Source organism: Argentina silus (assembly GCF_951799395.1).
Source record: "Argentina silus genome assembly, chromosome: X".
NCBI classification, from domain to species: Eukaryota; Metazoa; Chordata; class Actinopteri; order Argentiniformes; family Argentinidae; genus Argentina; species Argentina silus.
In genome coordinates, this window is record NC_139653.1 from 49,133,958 (window position 1) to 49,157,508 (window position 23,551).

Below are 23,551 nucleotides of genomic sequence, written 5' to 3' on the forward strand. Positions count from 1 at the left end.
TGCTCTGAATCCTGTGGTGGCCATGGGAACGGTCATGGTCACTCTGTCTGTCATATCTGGCCCTGATACGCCTGACACACTGTCCAGCAACTCATCCACTGAGTCTCCACAGATCACTGCACATCGCGTCAGAGCTTGCAAAGTTGATTGCATTCTTTAGGAAACGAGTTGGACTCTCATCATTACCATCAGAGTCCTCAAACACAGCCACGAGTAGTCTTATGTACTCCCCAGCAGCCTTCAGTTGTTGGAATTGTACAATATTCTATATGTGTTAGCCTCAGTCTGCCCTTGCCCTTTCACCTAGTCGAGGCCATGAATACACAACACAGAGTAGATGTTCTAAAAACATGAGTTGCTAGTGGAGAGAGGAGGGGAGTCAGGGGACTGGTTACCATAGCAACCTAGAACCCAGAGACATCGTACCTCAAGGTCACAGTCCAAGAGTCTCTAGTATAAAGTTAAGAGAGAAAGCACACTGCTAGCTGTTAACATCAACTCTATGTAACATCAATAAAAATCTCCTCATTTTATCTCATTGCATATTGAAACCTGTTGCTGCAGAAGAATATTACACAACTATCTAACACAGTGTATTCACTTTACTGGGTTTGCGGTCATGACTGATAAGTGGCACCATGTGCTTCAGATGGGAGAACCTGCTGTTCAAATTCTTGATATGAAGAGTGAGAGCTATGAACAGTGGTTGAGGTTGAGAATAGGTGGACCAGCTAGCACACTGGTCCACTGCATAGGTACTGACAAAGAAATAAGCATTCTTCCTCCAGTAGGTTTGCATTATTCTGATACATTAGTATTTGGAGTGGAGTGGTCATCACCTCAGGATATTCAACGAAGCTTGCTAGCAAGACAGACAGTTAGTTGCCTGGTTAGCTGCCTGGTTATTATAATAATTTGTATGAAATTTATTAAAACAAAGAAACTCATGAATTTAAAGAAACAAAAACAAAACATATCTCCTTTCTCTTTCTGGTCTTACTAAATAGATGTGCAGCTACACACTCAGTCAGTCAGTGGACTAGCTAGCCTATAAAACAAACATTTATATTTACATTGTTGACATTTAGCAGACGCTTTTATCCAAAGTACATTTGTCCAAAGTAAATAAACACACACAAACTAGCTTGTTAGGATGGTCAGGACGTCAGTTTGCCATATTTGGTATGACCCCTGTTGCCGGTAGCTGCTCATTTTACACTGAAACAAAGTAAAAAAATAAAAACACGAATGAATGGGGCTTGCCGTACAGTGAGGAGGACCTACAAATTCTGTCTCCTCTATACCCATTCACCCTGCAGTACCATTTTCAACCACTGTTGAGACCATAGAAAGTGAAATTTTACTCTATTTGAACCGATTTTATGTGCATGTGTGAGCTGTTTGTGTGCATGTTGAGATCAGAAAGCCCAGTGATGGTTACTGTTTGTATGGGTGTGGAGAACACAAACAAATGACGAAAGTTTGCCAGATACGTGTGTCCTTTAAATGGTTAGGAAGAATATGACAGAAAAGTACCCTAAAACAGTCAAAGCTGCAGTCCTGGCTGCTACCAGCGGTGTAATTCTATGCTAACATTTACAATTAAATGTAGTAGTATAAATGAGATAACTTCCACAGACTGGGAACAGGAATGGATGCCGAGTGAACTCTCTGGCTCCTCCTATCTCTGTGTTTTTTGCATGGTTATGTTCGATGCAGGGTGTTGATCCGACATGTGCTTATTTTTTGCTGTGTGTGTATGGACTGGGCTTCTCTTTGCATGTCTTCATCTGCACGTCCGCCACCTTGAGTTGCAGATGCGTTCCTCTATTTTTTTCGGGGTCTTAACAAATATTGATTCAAAGCATGGTGCTAATTATTATCCTGCCTCAAGGTCCTCTGAGTTCTTCTGTGTCCAAAGCTGCTCTATTACAATTATTGTTGTCTGTTTTCAGTGGTGTCATGCCTGTTAATATTCCTATGGTATGTGCTTTTATAGTTCACTGTTTTGAATCAAGGAAACTACAGCCCTCCTCTTTTCAGGGTCAGATGGCTTCAGTTCAAGCTGTGTGTGTGTACAGTATGTGTGTGTGTGTGTGTGTGTGTGTGTGTGTGTGTGTGTGTGTGTGTGTGTGTGTGTGTGTGTATACAGTATGTGTGTGTACAGTATGTGTGTGTGTGTGTGTGTGTGTGCGTGTGTATGTGTGTACAGTATGTGTGTGTGTATACAGTATGTGTGTGTGTGTGTACAGTATGTATGTGTGTGTGTGTACAGTGTGTGTGTGTGTGTGTGTACAGTATGTGTGTGTGTGTGTGTGTGTGTGTGTGTGTGTACAGTATGTGTGTGTGTGTGTGTGTGTGTGTGTGTTGCGTGTGTGTGCGCGTGTGTGTGTGTACAATATGTGTGTGTGTGTGTATACAGTATGTGTGTGTGTGTGTGTGTGTACAGTATGTGTGTGTGTGTGTGTGTACAGTATGTGTGTGCGTGTGTCTGTGTGTACAGTATGTGTGTGTGTGTGTGTGTGTGTACAGTATGTGTGTGCGTGTGTGTGTGTGTACAGTATGTGTGTGTGTGTACAGTATGTGTGTGTGTACAGTATGTGTGTGTGTGTACAGTATGTGTGTGTGTGTACAGTATGTGTGTGTGTGTACAGTGTGTGTGTGTGTGTGTGTGTGTGTGTACAGTATGTGTGTGTGTGTGTGTACAGTATGTGTGTGTGTGTACAGTATGTGTGTGTGTGTGTACAGTATGTGTGTGCGTGTGTGTGTGTGTACAGTATGTGTGTGTGTGTACAGTATGTGTGTGTGTGTACAGTATGTGTGTGTGTGTGTGTGTACAGTATGTGTGTGTGTGTACAGTATGTGTGTGTGTGTGTACAGTATGTGTATGTGTGTGTGTGTACAGTATGTGTGTGTGTGTACAGTATGTGTGTGTGTGTGTGTGTGTGTGTACAGCTTCAAGCTTCAGTTTAATTTGATTTGCTTCTATTCCAATCATTTGGTAACTATAAAGCCGAGGCACCACTAAAGATTTGATAAGAGATCTTTAAGTTAAGGAATTATTCTTACATTTACTCATATTATACCGATATCTAGTCTCAATCATCCAAAGGAAGTGAACTCTAAATTTTCATGGATGCAATCGTTCACACACAGGGCTCGGACACAAGCAGAAAATGTTTATTTACTAACCTAAAGAAATAGCGATTTTCTAACTAAACAGTAATATAAAAACAGCACAAAGCAATGAGGTAGACAATGAATGAACGGATGAAATAAAGGGTTTTCATGACTGGGAAGATTCACAGTCAGTACAGTAAATGACGAATGGGTCTGGCACACGATACACATCACGTTATCAATGAATCAGTAGTTGGAATATCGTATCAAATTAATCAACAGCTAGGCAATCGTACCATCTATGTGGGAGCTCTACGGTGTATGAAACTCAGACATACGACATGACAGTGGCCGACAGATTCTTATAACGGGGGGTTCGGACATCTCTTGCAGCACACCACATTCCACATTCCACATTAGTTTACTCTTCAGCACCTGATCAGCCAGAGGAGGATGGGTCCCCCCGGAGTCTGGTTCCTCTCAAGGTTTCTTCTTCTGAGGGAGTTTTTCCTTGCCACTGTGCCCTATATTTGTCTCCCCTCTGGGGAGTTTTTTCCTTGGTTTACTCCTGGGGGTCTATGATTTGGTGTTAGATCATATTGTTTGTATTGTATTTATTGTTTATATTGTTTACTATTATTTTGTTGTGAAGCACTTTGTGATATTTGTCTATGTAAAAAACACTACACAAATAAACTTGATTGATTGATTGCTTGATTGATTGATTGATTGATGTTTCAAGCTTCAGAACAGCATGGCCAAGTGGCCGAGTATAGCAAATGGCGGCAGATTTGATCATTTGGATAGCAAGACTACAGTCTACACACTACAATATTTACCAATCTAACGTTACACTAGCACACAATGCCTCATACAAAGGATAGAGTAAACCGAGCCTATCAACAAAACTGGGTCCCATGTCTACTGGCGAATGTCTTGTGGCGACCTGAGTTTATAGACTCTGATAAGGGTGAGAGTTTATAACTCCAGATGAACCTTAATTGGTCAGAGATCGACTGGGGGGTCACATTCAACATTTCATTCTAAATGTCTCTGTTCCCTTTATTGATCATTCTGTGGAAAATTGTATCTTGTACTTTCGTTTAATACATAGGATTATCTGCCTCAGTACTTCTAGATAAATCTCAATAACATTTAGATACCAAACAGTCATTTCCAGAGTACATTGTAGCACAGTGTGGGTGTTAAAACACTTAAAACGTTATAAAGTAGTGGAGATATTCTGAAACATACTGATTGCGTTGTGTGGAAGTGGAAAGACTAGGCAGGTCTTGGTAATCATCTATGGTGGGTTGCAGACTCTGTGAACCAGAATCAAATCAAAACAAATCAAATCAAATCAAATCAAATCAAATCAAATTTTATTTGTCACTTATATCACATGCAGTTGTAATTGACAAAGTGAAATGTTTTGGGATCTCGCTCCATGCTCAACAACAGCAGTCAGCAACAATCAACAATTCAATAATAAGCAATAACAAATGACAAAAAGTGACAATAAAGTGACATCTAGCACAGAACCATGAAGGTGGTTTCTTGACATCCCTTGGTCAATCCTGAAAGATGTGCAAGGAAAACAGTGATGGTTTCAGGGCTGTTGCGTAAAGAAGTCCCTGCCTTAAGTAATACAGATGAGAATGGCATCAGGCATGTCGCTGTGCTACATGGGTAAAAATGAATAGTTGAGGTCACATAATGTTTGAAAGACCCCCATCTGATCCAGGATGCTAAGGTTCAGAAGGTGCAGGGAATTTACATCATTGTGTTATCAACAGTAGCAATACCGCTGCTAACAGTGCCGCTGTGTGTGTGTGTGTGTGTGTGTGTGTGTGTGTGTGTGTGTGTGTGTGTGTGTGTGTGTGTGTGTGTGTGTGTGTGTGTGTGTGAGTGAGTGCAGACAGGAGGAGGTGGCAAGATTTAAGACAAACTCTCCCCAAAACAGGTCAGCACAACAACAGACAGATTGTATCAGATCTCAGATCAGAGTGTTTGCTCCCTCAATACCTTCCCTCCACCACAACCACCATCCACTCAGCATGCAGTATATTTCCTGGACCTAAGCCTTGTGAAGATGGTGCTGCTCGTCAAACCAGCGGCAGAGGACTTCTGACCACTGTTCAGGGGTGAGTTTCCTCAAAGCTTCGTAGCTGAATAAGACTTAATAACTTAATTTCTCCCGACTACCCAGCGGCAGACTCACCCCAGCTCAATTAAAAAAACTTGGAATTTTGACTCATATCAACCTCGACATTGTGCAATCATGAGAGCTGCAACATCGGCTACAAAAGTTACCTCAAAGCTGTTAGATTGTGGTAGATAATACTGTGGTAATGTTGAATTAAATCAGTGCCACAGGGTCTGCTTTCCTCAAAGCCTCGTAGCTTAAGAAGACTTAATTTCTCCCAACAACCCAGCAGCAGAGCTGTGAGAGAGTAACAATTGTAAAATCAATGTTTGCAGGTCAATCTTCTGTGCTTGCTAGTCTACAAGAGGTGTGGGCCAGGACCATCAAAGAAAATAAGCTACAGTATGAAACTTTCAAGAACCTCACCCCAGCTCAATTAAAAAAACTCATTACTGTACATGTGTGAGTGATATAAATGGAATTTTGACTCATATCAACCTCGACAATGTGCAGTCATGAGAGCTGCAACATCGTTTACTAAGTTACCTCAAAGCTTTTAGATGGTGGTAGATAATACTGTGGTAATGTTGAATTAAATCAATGCCACAGGGTCTGTTTTTCACACCAGTTCCATCACAGATAGATTCTAGACGCATATTATCCCCATGAACTCCAATGCCAGTCTCCCCCTCTCCCCTCTCCCCTCTCCTCCTTTCTCCCGCCTCTCCTTTCCTCTCTGCACTCCGTCTGTCTTTACCGCTCATTGTCCTCCACCTCTCCATTCTCTCTCTCTGTCTATCTCTTTCTCACACTGTCTCTCTTTCTGTTTCTTTCAGCCTCTCTCTCCCACTCCCCCCCTCCCCCTCTCTCTTTCTCTCTCTCTCTCTCTCCCTTCTCTCTCTCTGTCTGTCTTTCTCGCACTGTCTCTCTTTCTGTTTCTTTCAGCCTCTCTCTCCCACTCTCCCCCCCTCCCTCTCTCTCTCCCACTCCCCCCCCTCCCCCTCTCTCTCCCACTCCCCCCCCCCCCCCCCCCCTCTCTCTCTCCAATAATCAAGCTCAGTTTGGGATGTTCGACAGAGGCAGCCATTAACCTCCCATGGGTTTTAGAGAAGGCACGGAGGACACCTTCCATCTGCAACACAACGACCAGAACACTCTGAGCTGAAACTCCTGTGAGTAAACCTGCACACTGTATCTGACAGGTATCCTTGTTGAATTTTAATTGAATTTTAATTAATTCAGTTTTGAGTTATGTTTCGTTAGTAAGCACCTCACATTGACTGTGCATTCTTTATTCTATTCATACTGCATTGGTACATGTTAAAAACAACAACATTATGTTATGTAATGTTTAATGTCTTGGTATGGATTTATATGTGATTCCCATATTACACTTAAAACTTCTGTGATAGCTTGCTTGTTCATTGATTACTCTACACAATGGAACGAGGTTGCATGGCTCATGAATCATGTAACCAGCAGTTTTTGACAACCTGTAGTATACGGTAATGTGTGATGATGTGTAGTCATCGTAATGTTGATGTAGCGTCCATTTAACAAGACCCTTGTGTGAACATCACATCAATTATGGAATGAGGAATAACACTGTAAAATTAGATGCTTTCTATAGTTCTCTGTAACTGGACTGCAGTTTCATTTCAGGTCTAATTGGATTTTTAACCTGTTTAAACTCTTTAAAGGAAAGAAAGCTGAATGAATTATGTGTTCAGGGAGTGTGATGGAAGTGTTCTTGAACGAATTGTACAGTCTTATGCTTGGAATAGCACAGGTCCAGAAATAATACCCTCTTACTCAAAAAATAATATATACATTTCCAGCATTGCCTGATGACCTGCATTTGTAAATCATTGGTTTCATGAGTCATCCTTCTATCTTGTAAAAACAACATTCTCAGGAATTAATATTACCGGCAACCACCAAGTCATTTAGTTACCATAATGCTTTCCCTAAATGAAGTCTGTACCCAATAAACCAGGGCTGTCAAAGATACAGCCCACAGTGTATATATATATATAGTTTCTTATTATTGCCTGTAATGGAGTATATTGGTTAATTAATTATTAATACTATTTTTAGTTCCAACCTTCAGATGCCCACAGATGAACCCATCTTGAAAATTAGGCATTGTAAGTGTGAGTAAGTGTGAGTAAGCTATAACACTGTAATATTGAGCTCTGTGGAAATGAGGCATTGAGTGTAGGTTGAGTATAGGTTACTAGAATATCGAGTATTGTAATAATATGACACGCTGGTGTGCCAAGCAGTGGACATTCGTTTAGATTTACTAATAAATATATTAGTTATTTTGGCCCCAAGTGGCATTTGGTCCAATACAGCCCGTGACCAAATCAAATTTGACACCATTGCACTAAACGGTCCTTATCCCTAAAGCAGGGAGCTTTAACATAGCAGACCTCACATATTATCCTGCCAGTGTCCAGGTTGGGTGAACTGACCTTTGCTAAAGAAGAGAGCTGTTCTCCTTTCCCATTTGAGGAAATGCCTCTCGAGTTGACTGCAGCGCCACTATCTGAATCCTAATCATGGAATAATGTGTTCCTCCTGTTCTCTAGAGGTTGGGAAAACAGCTGTAAGCTGTCAGAGAGAGGAAGTCCAGACTCCCGTGCTCCCAAATGCTACACCACTAAAGGAGACATTTTGTCAACAGTGTGTGACATTTGTTTATAGTAAACGGTCTCTGGACATTTTTTAAATACTTCTTAAAGCCTTGGTTTTACATAGAGTGCTTTTAATTAATAATTAAGTAAGCACATTGTGTTACAGTTCTGTATGAAGTGTGCCATAAGAAATAAAGTGTGATTGGTTGATCTGGTTTAACAGGACAACAGACAACCTGCTGAGAAGGCCATTCTCCACAGAACATCAAAATCAGGGGGGGGGGGGCACTACCTACTGTCCCATGTCTGCTTACCTCCACATTTGGATACATAATTGATGAGCCCTCTTTTGCACCTCAACAAGTATCCCATTCCATGATAGATGTGCTTTGAGCTCCCCAGCAAGACAAACTCCCGTATAACCCCTTTCCCAGTACCCCTGTCTTGCCTTGTCAACAATATGTCTCTCACCGACTGCAAATATGGTGACATTCCCCAGGTGGACTATACACATGGCCTACTCAGCCCCATGGAGGGTGAGAACTACAGGAAGAGACCGGCGATGCTCAGTTTGGACAATGGTCACACAAGTCAGCCCACCGTCCAGGAGGGCAAGCGGGTGCCTGTGTGGTTGTTGGGCCCTCTGAGGAAGGTCACAAAGGTCAAAGTGGTTAGCTTCCTGGTGGCCTTGACATTGTCATTCATCTTCATGGCGTCTTACATCCTGATCTGGGACAAAAAGGGACTTTTGCTGATGCCGTCATCTCAGGTCCACCTGAGGTGTATAGTGAACCAAAGCACCATCCCCCTTCATCTCTCCTCTGCCAAGGATTATGTAAATATAAAGCCCCTTATGAACTGCATTGCCTCCAAGCTGGACTTCGGCCCCAGGAAGATGCCTGCACTGAAGGATGTGGTCGCTAGTGATTCTCATGTGAGTAGGAGAAAGGTGGCTGGACTGTTGTTTGCTCCCCAGGCTAAGAGTGATGATATATTATCAGAGAATTGTAATATGATAGCATCATTCCAATGGGACAGTATCTGAGAAACATTTGAAATTGTATATTGTTTTTGTTCTCCACAGTTGTTTTCTGCAATTGCCCATCAGTTTCTGCCCAACATCAAGAGCCCCTGCTGGTATGAGGAGCACTCTGGAACAACCGAGGTTGACCCATATAGGAACAATTTGTACACACTCCGCTCCAAGAGCTTCCGAAGTGTCTGCGACTATCTTAATACTAATTTCCAGAAACATTTGTACCACAGTAATGGGAAGCACTATCGCCTGCGATGCCTTCCCTATTTCTACATTATTGGTCAGCCTAAATGTGGCACGACAGATTTATTCCGCAGACTACTGCTCCATCCAGAAGTCAGGTTCACCACCATGAAAGAGCCACACTGGTGGACAAGGAAACGGTTTGGTAAGCAGTATTTCCCCTGCTATTGCATAGGTACAGCGACCCACACACACACACATACATACTGTACACACACACACATACTGTACACACACACACATACATACTGTACACACACACACATACATACTGTACACACACACACACACACACACACACACACACACACACACATACTGTATACACACACACACACATACTGTACACACACACACACATACATACTGTACACACACACACACACACACACACACACACACACACACACACACACACACATACTGTATACACACACACATACATACTGTACACACACACACACACACACACACATACTGTATACACACACACACACATACTGTATACACACACACACATACTGTATACACACACACACACATACTGTATACACACACACACACACATACTGTATACACACACACACACACACACACACTGTATACACACACACATACATACTGTACACACACACACACACACACTCTGCTATTGCATAGGTACAGCGACCCATACAGTACCTCCCCTTCCATCGTTTGTTTGGTGTTTTTTGTTTTTGTTGTTTAAGCTTAAACCATAACAAGACAAAAAAGCTCTGAACTTACTGTCAGACTTTGATAACATTTAGTTGACACACCATACATCTGGTTAGAAAATCTTTTACAATTTCTAGTGAAAAGAATCTATATTCACAAGAGAAATAATTAAATGAGCTATGAATGAATGAATGGAATGAATGATGATTTTTTTCTTCACAAAAAAAAAGGTGAAGCACAAACAGCTAGAGTAAAAGACATGGTTTAAAAAGTGTGCAGGTAAATATGAAGAACCCATAGGGGCTTATAAGAGAACCTCACCAGAGGAACAACAATGTATTTCATGATATCTACCATTTAGCTGACGCTTTTATCCAAAGCGACTTACATTGCAGTGAGTCCATACATTTATCAGTATACATGGTCCCAGTGGGAATCGAACCCACAACCAAAGCATTGGTAGCACCACGCTCCACCAACTAAGCCACAGAGCACCACATCAAGCCACAGAGGTACATAAACCAATACAGACATGCATGGTCTTCCCCTGTGGTGCAGGTATGATCCATTTACGAGAGCTCTGTGAGCATTTCCCAGTGGAGGATTACCTGGATCTCTTTGACCTGGCAGCCCACCACATCCAGGAGGGCATCCTGGGAAACACCTCCGGAGGCCACAGCAAGCTCCGCCTCATCACAGGTACACAGCTAGTCATTCCCTGACTGACTTTGAACTGTATCTGTAATGTAAATGTACTCTACAGTACATTTACATTAACATTTATGGCATTTAGCAGATGCCTTTATCCAAAGTAACTTACAACAAATACATTTGTTTAAGTAAGTGAATCATCTATCCATCAGTCATCATAAGATAAAGTAATCAATGCTCAGACCAGGGGCCATAGGCAGTCACAATGCTAGAAGAAGGAATTTATTATTATTATTATTATTATTATTATTATTATTATTATTATTAAAAGAAGAGAAACTTGTGGGGTGTATGGGGGGTAATGGGGGGTAATGGGGGTGAAGAGGTCTTTAGGAGGGACCGTTAAGATGTAGTAACAACATATTTAACAACATCTTTGACTGGAAATAGGGTAATACTGTAGTAGAGACATTGCTTAGCACTGGAGAAAGTGGATGTTAGGCTTGGTGCCGCAATATGTTTGAGTAGTGCAGATCAGAGCAAAAAATAACTCGACAGCATGGTTATTATTGTACCTCATCTCTAACAATGTTTTTGAGGACACTGATAATTCAACCAGTGAAGAGTTAGTAAAGAGTCTGAAAATGCACCTTTTGCACTTTAGTCTCCATTCTATGACCTCTATAATTGCATTGCATTTTGAGAGAAAGAGTGTTACAGAGAGAGAGAGAGAGAGAGAGAGAGAGAGAGAGAGAGAGTGTGTGTGTGTGTGTGTGTGTGTGTGTGTGTGTGTGTGTGTGTGTGTGTGTGTGTGTGTGCGCGCTTATGTGTATTGATAGGAAGGAGATGTCTGATTATAAACTTCATTCAGTATTCTCTGCCAGTCCAGGACCTTTTGAACAGACTAGAACAGGAATATGACCCTGATTAAAACCTGGAGACTCTTTGTACTTTCTCTCCATTGTTAGGGTTTGCACTTCTACTCATGGATTTTCTCTTAATTGGCTCTGCTTTATCCAGCACAGTAATGTCAACACTCAATACGGACAATGATTTGAAGATATGATATTCAATCAAGTTTATTTGAAAAGCGCTTTTTACATAGACAAATGTCACAAAGTGCTTCACAAGAAAATAATCTAAACAATATAAACAATAAATATAATACAAACAATATGATCTAACACCAAATCATAGACCCCCAGGAGTAAGCCAAGGGAAAAACTCCCCAGAGGGGAGAAAAATATAGGGCACAGTGGCAAGGAAAAACTCCCACAGAGGAAGAAACCTTGAGGCACATCTAAAATACATCTAAAGGACAAGGCCAGCGCCTTGTCCTTTAGAAGTAGTAGTTCTCAATAACTAGTAAAATAACTAGTGAACTTTATTACAAAGTCAAACATACTTAAAAAAGTCATTCTACTTATCTTATGTAAAAATTATGAGATGTTATGCAGATGTGCTATAGCTTTTCTTATGAAGGTAGTGGACTAAGCACTAGTTTTTGTCAATGTGACATCATACAGTCAAACCTAATAGGACTCCTCAGATCCAATTATATATATCATATACAGTACCAGTGAAAAGTTTGGACACACCTTCTCATTCAATGGTTTTTCTTTATTTTTATTATTTTCTACAATGTAGATTAATATTGAAGACATCAAAACTATGAAGGAACACATATGCAATTATGTAGTAAACAGTGTGAGCAAAAAGTGTTATATTTTAGATTCTTCAAAGTAGCCGCCTTTTGCTTTGATGACAGCTATGCACACTCTTGGCAAGGTGTGTCCAAACTTTTGACTGGTACTGTATATATATATATATATATATATATATATATACACTCACTGAGAACTTTATTAGGAACACCTGTACACCTTGTCATGGTGGAGGTGGTGTAATGGTGTGGGGAATGTTTTCTCGGCACACTTTTGGCCCGTTAACACCAATCAATCATCGCTTGAATGCCACAGCCTATCTGAGTATTGTTGCTGACCATGTGCATCCCTTCATGGCCACAATTTACCCATCTTCTAATGGCTACTTCCAGCATGATAATGCACCATGTCACAAAGCAAAAGTCGTCTCAAACTGGTTTCATGAACATGACAATGAGTTCAGTGTTCTTCAGTGGCCTTCCCAGTCACCGGATCTGAATCCAATAGAACACCTTTGGGATGTGGTAGAACGGGAGATTCACAGCTACTCCGTCCTAAAGACCTCTTCACCCCCACTACTCCCCCTGTACTAACCCTAACCCCAACCCTTGAGACCTCTTCACCCCCACTTCCCCCCTGTACAAGTTCTCTCCTGTTAATAAAAAAATAAAAATGAAAAAAAAAGGCTTCTGGCATTACGACTGCCAATGGCCCCTGGTGTGAGCATTGATTACTTTGTCTTATGATGACTGTTCGAAAGATGATTCACTTACTTAAACAAATGTATTTGTTGTAAGTCGCTTTGGAGAAAGGCGTCTGCTAAATGCCATAAATGTAAATGTAAACAGCTTGAAAGTGCACCTGAAAATCATGTCATCATGGACCAGAATCTCAAAGGAATGTTTCCAACATCTTGTGGAATCAAAGCCATGAAGAATTGAGGCTGTTTTGAGAGCAAAGGGAGGCCCGACCCAGTATTAGTATAGTGTTCATCATACTATCATCATTCTATCCTGCTGAAACGGCTTGAGAGCCTTGCTTGTCTCTCCGGCCTGGCCCTATCCTGGTTCGAATCATACCTCACCAAACAGTTTGTCACCATCAACAGTGTTCAGTCAGCCCCATCCACTGGTCTCCATGGTGTCTTGGGCCTGCTGTTCTGTATCTACATGCTCCCCCTTGGCCACATTATCCGTGCCTCGTTCTCAGCTAACCCTAACCTCTATGCAGAGGACACAAATCTACATCCGACACCTCACCTGCACTGAACACACTCAACCGCTGCCTACAAAGTATAAAAACCTGGATGCACAGCAGCTTTTTAAAACTCAACTTTGATAAAAACAGAGGTTGTCCTCATTGGTTCAAAATCACACATCAAAAATACTTCAATAACTTCTGCCCTACTATTGACGATGTGACGGTCACAGCCTCCACACTTGTCAAAAACCTTGGGGACACAACCCTCTAATTTGAGACCCACATCAATAAAACAAGGCAGCTGTCACACGGATCCGTCCATTTCTCTCCTTTTCTGATGCTGGACAACTCATACATGCGTTAATCTTATCACGTTTGGCTATTGCAATGCCCTGATCCTTGGCCTCCCCTCCCACTCCCCACTCTGGCCTCCTCACAGTCCCCAGAACCAGACTTCCCACTCTGGTCTCCTCACTGTCCCCAGAGCCAGACTCCTCACTCTGGCCTCCACACTGTCCCCAGAACCAGACTCCACTCTGGCCTCCACACTGTCCCCAGAACCAGACTCCACACTACGGGTGACAAAGCTTTCTCATCTGCTGCTCCTCGCCTGTGGAATGCTCTCCCCTACAATGTCAGAGCTGCTGACAGTGTTGACTCTTTTAAGACCTTGCTAAAACCTCACCTGTTCAGGCAGGCTTTTAATGTACAGTATAGGGCTGTATGTTATGTATGTTCTGTGACTGTCCACTTATATTTTTATTTTCATCTTTTTGACATGTAAAGTGCTTTGTGTCCATGAGAAAGCACTATACAAATTCAATGTATTATTATTAGAAGTAATATATTGGTTGGAGTCACAAACTTGTTTGATTGACAGGTGAGGCAAGCGCATCTACCATGTGGGACAATCAAGCCTGGAGCTATCTCTATGACAACAGAGTGGATGGGGAACCCCCTTTCCTGGCCCAGGACTTCATCCACGCAGTTCAGCCCCAAGCTAAAATCATTGTTATGTTGAGAGACCCAGTAGAGAGGTAGGACAAAGCTTTCTCTTCCATGTGTAGTTGTCAAATGAGGACAGAAGAACAGAATGAGTAATATCTAATGGTATTGGTGTTGTGTAGGCTCAGTGTAGGTCTGATCATGATGATATCACGCCTTAAAGGGATAGTTCACTATTATACACAAATTTGAATTTGAACTTAGTCTACTTGCCCCTATCACTTTCATTGGTGTTTTGTTAGCGGTGGCTAAAGTTAGCTGAAGTTAGTAGTGGCTATTTAAACAAATATGAGCCATGGATTACAGTTTCTCCTGGCCCATAGACTACTTTCAAGGTAAGGAACCATCTGACTATAAGGTGTGAAATAATGAACTATCCCTTTAATTAAGCATTTATTCAGTGCGATCAATGTCATTCACAAATTGTCATTCACAATCTACCCAGTGACCTTCCTGTGGTTTGGTGTCTCCTATAGGCTATATTCAGACTACCTGTACTTCAGCATGGTTAACAAGTCAGTGGAAGACTTCCATGTCAGGGTTGGAGAGAGCCTGCAGCTGTTTGAGGCCTGTCTTGCAGAGCACTCCATACGCTCCTGTGTGTACAACGCCAGCCTCTCCTACGCCATGCCGGTGAGTGGCAATCTGATCATCTCGCTCAGCTTGCTAGCTTTGCAAGTGTACAATACTCTCTCTCTATATATATATACACAGTATATATATATATATATATATATATATATATATATATATATATATATATATATATATATATACATATATATATATATACACACACACACACACATATATATAGTGTACTGTATATATATACATTATATGTATATAATGTATATGTATACAGTATACAGTACCAGTCATAAGTTTAGACACACCTTCTCATTCAATGGTTTTTCTTTATTTTTTATTATTTTCTACATTGTAGGTTAATATTGAAGACATCAAAACTATGAAGGAACACATATGGAATTATGTAGTAAACAAAAAAGTGTCAAACAAACCAGAATATGTTTTATATTTTAGATTCTTCAAAGTAGCCACCTTTTGCTTTGATGACGGCTTTGCACACTCTTGGCAAGGTGTGTCCAAACTTTTGACTGGTACTGTATATAATGTATATATGCCATTTACCTGATGCTTTTATCCAAAGTGACTTACATTGCAGTGAGTGGTGCATACATTTTTCAGCATATATGGTCCCAGCGGGAAATTTGAAATCAGTGTATTTGTAAATGTACTGTTGATTGTGGCGCTGTCCTTGTGTGTATTGTCAGGATGTGATCATGAGACATGAGAGAAGAAACTCCCACTTCCTTTTAGGAGCTGAATATCTCAGCAGAGTGAATTCTAAAGGTGATCTAGATAAGCAACGGTCAGAGATGATGTTGCCTATGCCTGACAAGTGGTTTCCCCCCCCTAAATTTCCCCTCAGTGTCAAATAGGTTTTGTTATTCGAGTCACTGTCACCTCCTCGAGGGAAGTGGAAATGTATTGTGACATACGCCACAGTAGAAGTAGGTAGATAACAGTAGAAGTAGGTAGATAACCTGGTAACTGAGCTTCCTTTCAAAGTTCTTCAGATTGAGAAGCATATTGGTCAAGGAGAAGTTTTTTTTTCACAATGTTACTCCCCAAAAACACAACTTGTACTCACTTTGTTATGGTTGAGGTGAGCCAGCTTAATCACAGTAGCTACCATGAGGTTTACTGCAGCTGTCATTGCCTGGGGTTGCAATGGAATGTAGTTGGTTCTACCAGGAAATCCAGAGATGTTCTTTTGACCACCTACATACAGTAGACTACCTACAGGAAAATAAACTATTTCAAAATAAAGGTGTTTTTCTCATACATTGTTCAGAAAAAGGATGAACTTGCACACTCAGGATTCCAATAAGGCTCTTGAAAAAAAGAAAATACTAGAAGTGATTTAATGAATGTGCTCAAACAAAAAGGTGCATAGTATTACAAAAATAGATAAATACAGATGTGTTTCGGTGATGCAACCATCATCAGTGTGAGATATACAAATGATCAGTGTGTCTGCGGTGCAGTAGTAGTATGTACTTCATCAATACCACAAAAACTGAGACTTTCAGGTGGGTGCTTGGCTTGGGAAAAGTGTCTAGCAACAGGAAATTTCTCATCCGTTCTGCAAATAGCATGCTTGTGTTTGGTGATATGGGCACATAACTGGCAATTGGTCTTGCCTATAAACTGTAGGCCACAAGGAGAGGAGATATATCACATTGCTGGATCGACAGGTCATAAATGGATAATCTTAAACTGTTTGGAGGTCGACTGACTAGATAGCGTATTCACCTTTTTTTTGCAATCTCTTTGCATGCTGGGCAATGTCGACAAGGGAAAAAGCCCATGGGTCTATCAATGCTGGGGAGGTTTGAGGACAGGTCCACAGTATCAGCATGTACCCAATGAATCCCTGATGTTCTTTTCTCTCGGAATGCACAAATAAAGACAGGTTGTGAAAAAGGTGCCCTACAGGGCTCATTATGCCAGACATGCCAGTGGCATCAAAAACCACTGGGTTTGATGGCAAAAACCACTGGTTTTTGACATGTTTGGATACAAAACAGCCACAGTAGGTGAGCAACATGCAACAACAGGCTGTGAGATGACTACAGTAGAAACTATGCTGACCCTAGCTGCTGCGGTTGTCTTTCAGTGCTGTTTTCTTGTTTGAAATACTGTGTTTATCTGGTATGGGCTATGGCAATAGCCTATACGTGCTTCATTCAACAGATTAATTCAAGAAACTTTTTACATCCATTATCGAGTATTCTCTTTTATTTTATGCATGGAGGACATTTAACAGCAGTACTGTTGTTTGTGGTTGTTTCTGCTGTATCTTGCAACAGCTTAGTTAGAACGTTTATATCAGACTAGCGCTCATTTAAACAGTTAGCACCAGATCCAATAACAACAAGGGTCCCATCCTCAGTGAGTTCATTATGGAAAACCATCTTAATTTGCTCTGTCTGACCGAAACCGGTATTCACCATACATTGTCTATGGGCAGCTGAATACGATATTTTACACATTTAATACAAACTGTATTACCTACATCCCATCAAGAAGGATTGGAGGCACTGTGTTTTGTTCTCGACATAGGTATAATCTGATTCCCCCTACTGATCTACTTCTATTTTTTTGTATGAAAAATTCTTATTTTTACATCTTACGGGTGCGGCTGCCATGGAAGCTATACTCCCCTAACTATGCAAGTCTGTTTATGGGCCTACTTAAGAATCAGTCTATTAATAGCAATACACTAATAATCCCAAATCCTCTTCTACTGATGTTATATTGATAATATTTTGATAGTCTTTAATGGCCTAAAGGATAAAAACACTAATCATTGCCCATATCAAAGACATCATCAAAAAACACTGCCATGTCTGGCATAATGAGACCTGTAGGGAACCTTTTTCACAACCTGTCTTTATTTGTGCATTCCAGAGCAAAGAACATCAGGGATTTGTTGGTACATGCTGATACTGTGGACCCGTCCTCAAACCTCAAACCTTGATAGACCCATGTACTTTTTCCCTTGTTGACATTTCCCAGCATACAAAGAGATAAAAATAAAAGTCGACCTCCAAACAGTTTAAGATTATACATTTCATGACCTGTCGATCCAGCAAGGTGATTTATCTCCTCTACTTGTGGTCTGAGCAGTGGTTTAAGTAATTTTTTTAGGAGTAGATAAATGCACATGGACCAAAAAGAAAAGTATGTTTAAAAAAATGGGTTTTGAGGGATCATTTTAAGGAGGAGAGCGTGATGGATTATTTTATGTGGTTTGGGAGAGTGTTCCAAAGAGTGGGGGCTGCAGAAAGCCTGGTTCCCCCAGTCCGGTGTTTAGTTCTGGTGATGGGGACAAGGAGGTCGGCATCAGCTGACCGGAGACTGCGGGTAGGGGTGTGCTGGAGGAGGAGGTCAGAGAGGTAGGAGGGTGCCATGTTGTTGAGGGCTTTGTAGGTGGTGAGGAGAATCTTAAGCTGAATCCTAAATCAGACTGGGAGCCAGTGAAGGTTTTGGAGGACTGGAGTGATGTGTCATGTGAGTTCTGAACATGTTGGAGTCTGTTGGTGGCCACAAATAGAACGCTGTTGCAGCAGTCCAGCCTGGAGGTAACAAATGCATGGATTGGGAGTGTCGGAGACAGGCAACATTCCTGAGGTGGAAGAAGGCAGTTTTAGACATGTGTTTGACATGGTTCAAATGAGAGGGTGGAGTCCAGGATGACACCAATGTTACAGACCTGGCTTGATATGAGTGAAGCCATCAATGTTGATATTGAAGTCTTGGGTAGAGTGGGAGAGGGACTTTGGTCCATTTCTGATTTGTTGCAGTTCGGTTTGAGGAAGTTGCATTGCATCTAGGACTTGATGTTAGCAAGACTAGGGTTGAGTGAGTGGCTGGAGTGATAGTTTTGGTGGTGAGTCACATAGAGGTTGTTGGAGTCCAGGTAGATTTTCATCTGGGAGGCGACAACTTGTTCCAATATTTTGGACAGGAAAGGGAGTTTTGAGATGGGTCTATAGTTGTTGGGGCTGTCCGGGTCCAATCCATGTGTTACAACCAAGCTCGTTAGGGGAAGCAACAGAGAACCAGATGGATTTGGTAAATTAAAGTTTTTTTATTCACAAGGAACTTAGAAAGTATTTTTTAAGGTAAAACAGTAACAATACAAAAGGCAAAACTACAAAGGAAACAGGCCTGCAGGTGCTGTTCAAATTAAGCAAACAAATATAACCAAAAGAGAGCTCCTAAAAGGCGAGCTATAACTGAACTATCTTTGTTTAAACAAAACCAATGTGAAAATAAAACCTCACTGTACTACTACAGTGGTCAAAACTTAAATACATTCAAAACAGCCACCTCTGCTCCTAGTGGGTCTAAACAAAATAATCTACTAAGTGTGGGTGAAATTCTGTAACACAGAACTATGAATCGCTATAACCTGGCCCAGTTTTCTAAATAATAATCTAGTGCCTCGTTCAAAAAACACAACAGGAACTGAATCAACATCGGATGATTACTAATGAAAATCACAGAAGGGAACTGCTCAACAGTACACAGCTCCCCGAATGACAAGCTGGCCAAACTTTTATGCTCCCGGCACCCAGTCCAGATAGGTGCTGGACGGAATGATCGCTCCAATCAGGATCCCCGATGACGCCAACCAGGAAATGGGCAGAGCCTCCGAGCCCTGGAGCACACAGCCTGCTTGACAACAAAGACTGAATGAGATAGACACATGCAGGCGTTGGCTGCGGCCGTAACACCAGGTTTTTTAAGTATGTGGGTGACAGCAGCAAGCTTTAGAGCAGGAGGGACATTACCAGTTGAGAGGGAGGAGTTGACAGCTTTGATGATGCGGACTGATTGTAGGGAGGCAGGCCTTTACCAAGGTGGAATTGGGTCCAGGGCACAGGTTGAGGTCTTCATGCCTGCAACCACATTTGCAAGGTCAGAGATGGTGATTTCAGAGAAATTGGAGAAGGAGCTGTTTGTGAGAGAGATGTCAGAGTCTTGCTCAGGCAAGGCAGAGGAAGTGGCCAGCTAGTTATAGTTGTTGTCGATCTTGGTTTGAAAGCATGACAAAAACAAGTTACATTTGTCAGTGGTGAATGAGTGAGAGAGATTGTCCATAGGATTAAGGAGTTTGTTAATAGTGTTGAAGAGTACTCTGGGATTACCACAACCGGACTGAATGACATCAGAATAGTAGGAGGAGTGGGCACTTTGGAGAGCATTTCTGCACAGCTGCTGGTGTTGTTTGTAGGCCTCAGCATGTACAGTGAGACAGGTTTTCTTGAAGAGATGCTCAAGTTGACGTCCTCTAGATTTTAGTTGACTCAGATCAGTGGTGTACCAGGGGGCGGACTATGTCAAAGACTAGTTGATCGAGGCAGGTTGATGAATAGGTGGTCCAGACCCTTGTTGTTAATGGACCTGTGTTAAACAGTGCCATCCTCAGGTGTCATCGATTACAGTTTGCTGGATAGTGTTGTAGGGAAGCAACAGTGGCAGGACACAGTCTCTGGCTGCACCCCAGGTTTCTCACCTCAGCAGTTGTTACATGAGGGATGGCATCTCTGGATGAATTAGGCTTGATGGATTTCTGTTGTCCAGCTCTCTTCCTCTGTATGTTTTCCACCGTAGTTGGCCCAGTGTCTTGAGAAAAGCATTTTGGAGTTTGCATTTTTTGAAAGCTATGCAGAAATTTAGAGGAGTAGGATAGCTGGGTACCTACTGTAGTAGTCCAGTTTATCCTTGAAGTTCACATTCTTTTTGAAGAATATTGTAGGCAAAGGGTTTGGGTTAATTAACTATCAAAAACAGCAAACAGTTCAAAATGAATTCTCATTGACAATAACAGAAAAATATTAAAATACAGTGAAATTAGTGAGAGCCTAACAACTAGGCAGCCATTACGGCGCCATGGCAACCATGGAGTACATAGTAACATGGGGCAAATGGCAATCTTTTGTAGAATCTATCATCAGACAGTTGTCTCATTACCTTTGTATAGAAGTCAGATTTATTCATGAGCATTGGGGAAGCTACTCTGAAAATGTATTTCACTAGAAAATTCCATAAGGAACTTTGTGGGCTTGCAAAGTCTTATTTTGGAAGTAGAAAAAATAAATAAACATTGTTTGGAGGATGGATAGATAAATATATTTGCTGAGTAGTTGAAAGAAAATGAGATAGGTTGATTAGGTTGGTTGACTGGATGGATGAATGGATAGGTGAAATAGAGGATGGATAGATGAGAGAGGAGAGGTATAGAAAGATCAAAACAGTTAAGAGGTTAATCAGCATGGGTTATACTGAGTGAAGCAGTAGTGACTGGTGAAAGGATGATGGCTATGTAGTTGAGAGGTTAGGACAGAAATAAGGTTGGAAAGATAGAACGTTAGATAGATAATAGAGAAATAGATAGGATGAGCCTGGGGTAGTTCAGTGGAGTGGGTAGAGAGTTGATTGGTTGAGTGGTTGAGAGTGATAGAGTTGGTTGGTTAACCGGATGAGAGTTTTTGGAGTTACAAAAAGCTTAATAGTTTAAAAAAAAAAAGGTTGAATAGGTATCAGAAAGCTTTTATCAGGGTTGATGATTTGAGAGGATGGATAGATGAGAGAGTGGAGGTATAGAACGATTAAACAATTAAGAGGTTAATCAGTATGGGTTATATGAGTGAGTGAAGCAGTAGTAACTGGTGAAAGGAAGAAAGGATGAGGCTTGATAGTTGAAAGGTTAGATAGATAGAAGGTTAGATAGATTAAAAAAAAATCTGAAACTTAGCCAAAACCTTAGACTTAATAAAAAAACACTTTGGAACAGAAACAAAGAAAGCACTGGTGATCTCAGCCATCGAAAATTGCCTGGTAGGCCAAGGAAGACTTTTGGTGCATTGAAATAGTGTTGTCATTTCTAAATGGTGAAACCTACATGTACGTATATGTGCACAAATACCATCACATAAAATCTGAGAATCTATACCTAACCTCACAGTAATTGTTTAAATTCAAATCCAAACTATTGGGGACAAAATAAGAAAAAATGCTTCACTGTCCTATTACTTACAAAGGTCACTATATATACCCTTAAATACAAAAGCACCTGTGGAAAACGCTCTTTACTGGTGGCTATAATGCGCTGTCTCTTTCAAATTGGTATGCGTATATTGCAGCTCTGGCAGCTCTGGTCAATGATATTGAATGTATGATAGTGCAAAGAAATGTTGTATCCCATTGAAGCTCCATTACAACATTTAACTTCTCCCCTTGCTGAAATAAATGGTTTGGGTCACATTCAGTGAGGAGACTTCTCCTTTAGGCTGGCATCTGAGACCCTCTGCAGGTTAGCTTGTGAACTGTTAACTGGATCAGTGAAGTACTTTGCTGTACGCTTGTGCAGCGGAGGTGATTTGGAGTAACGCCCACCTGATGAGGTAGCCAGGGTCTTTCATGTGGGAGACCTGGGTTCAAAACCCTGCCCGTCTCACCTGACATGACTTATACAGTACTGAGACACTACTTTACTCTCCACTGTGATGTGTGATGTTGAAGCCTTACTTGGAGAGGCAGAGTAAGTCTAACATTCAGGTCTTTGTTTGTGTCCTGTCCAGGTCAGACTGAACCTGGGCCTGTATGTTGTCTACCTGCTGGACTGGTTGATGGTTTTCCACAGGGATCAGATTCTAGTCCTTCGACTGGAGGACTATGCTGCTAATCTGAGATTGTCAATGCACAATGTGTTTGACTTTCTAAGTGTGGGTATGTACTGGAATCAAACTGTTTGTCAGATAGTCAACATTAACACAATAGTTCAATGTTCAAAGCCCCCACGCCTCACATTAAGATAACGTGATAACATAATAGATTTCAGCAAAGGACAAAGTGTTTATGAGTTTATGAGTCTTTGGTTGTGCATGTTTGTATTGAGAGTGTGTATTTCAACAACTGCATACATAGGCCTGTACTTTTTTGTTCCCCGCAGGTCCTTTATCAGAACTGAAGGAGGCTGCACTCACCAAAAGGCCCATGTCCAACACCAGGAGGGCAGCAGACAGGAGACTGGGCCCCATGCTGCCCATCACCAGAGACATCCTCCGGGAGTTCCACCAACCCTTCAACCACAAGCTAGCCAACATCCTGGAGAACAAGGCCTTCCAGTGGACAGACACCTGAGGGATGAACGTCTGAGTTCTGAGGACCTACAGTTCTGAGGACCTACAGTTCTGAGGACCTACAGTACTCCCCCATGGTCAATGTCCCGTAAGATGGCAATGGTGGAGGAAACCGAGGACGGCTGGTGGCGACGTCCACTGAAGTCTTCTGAAATGCATCTATGAAGGGCTTGAACTTCTAAAGGAACTATTTGTGTTGACCTCTGTGATCTTCGTTCGTTGGCCTTTTGCCTTGATAAACACAAGGGTAATTTTGGGGATGGTGACATCTCTTTCCTGTGGAAAAATGACTACGGAGTGGGTTATATCCTGTTATATCCTGAGGGACTACAGTTCTCTGTGATTGGATGTCTTGACTGCAGAGCTGTTGGCTTGCTAGTGAGCCATGTCATCAACCCATGTCTCACAGC

General features: G+C 41.6%; 1 protein-coding gene across 1 annotated transcript; it reads left to right on the forward strand.

Annotated features, from left to right (window-relative positions):
- Positions 1–8,365: 8,365 nt before the first annotated feature.
- Positions 8,366–23,142, forward strand: LOC310822558 (carbohydrate sulfotransferase 15-like; the record flags this gene model as incomplete). Its single annotated transcript, XM_083694934.1, has 7 exons — positions 8,366–8,839; positions 8,990–9,329; positions 10,439–10,579; positions 14,276–14,432; positions 14,877–15,033; positions 22,581–22,728; positions 22,952–23,142. 7 exons carry the CDS (start codon positions 8,366–8,368, stop codon positions 23,140–23,142), a joined length of 1,608 nt encoding a protein of 535 aa, XP_083551060.1.
- Positions 23,143–23,551: the final 409 nt, after the last annotated feature.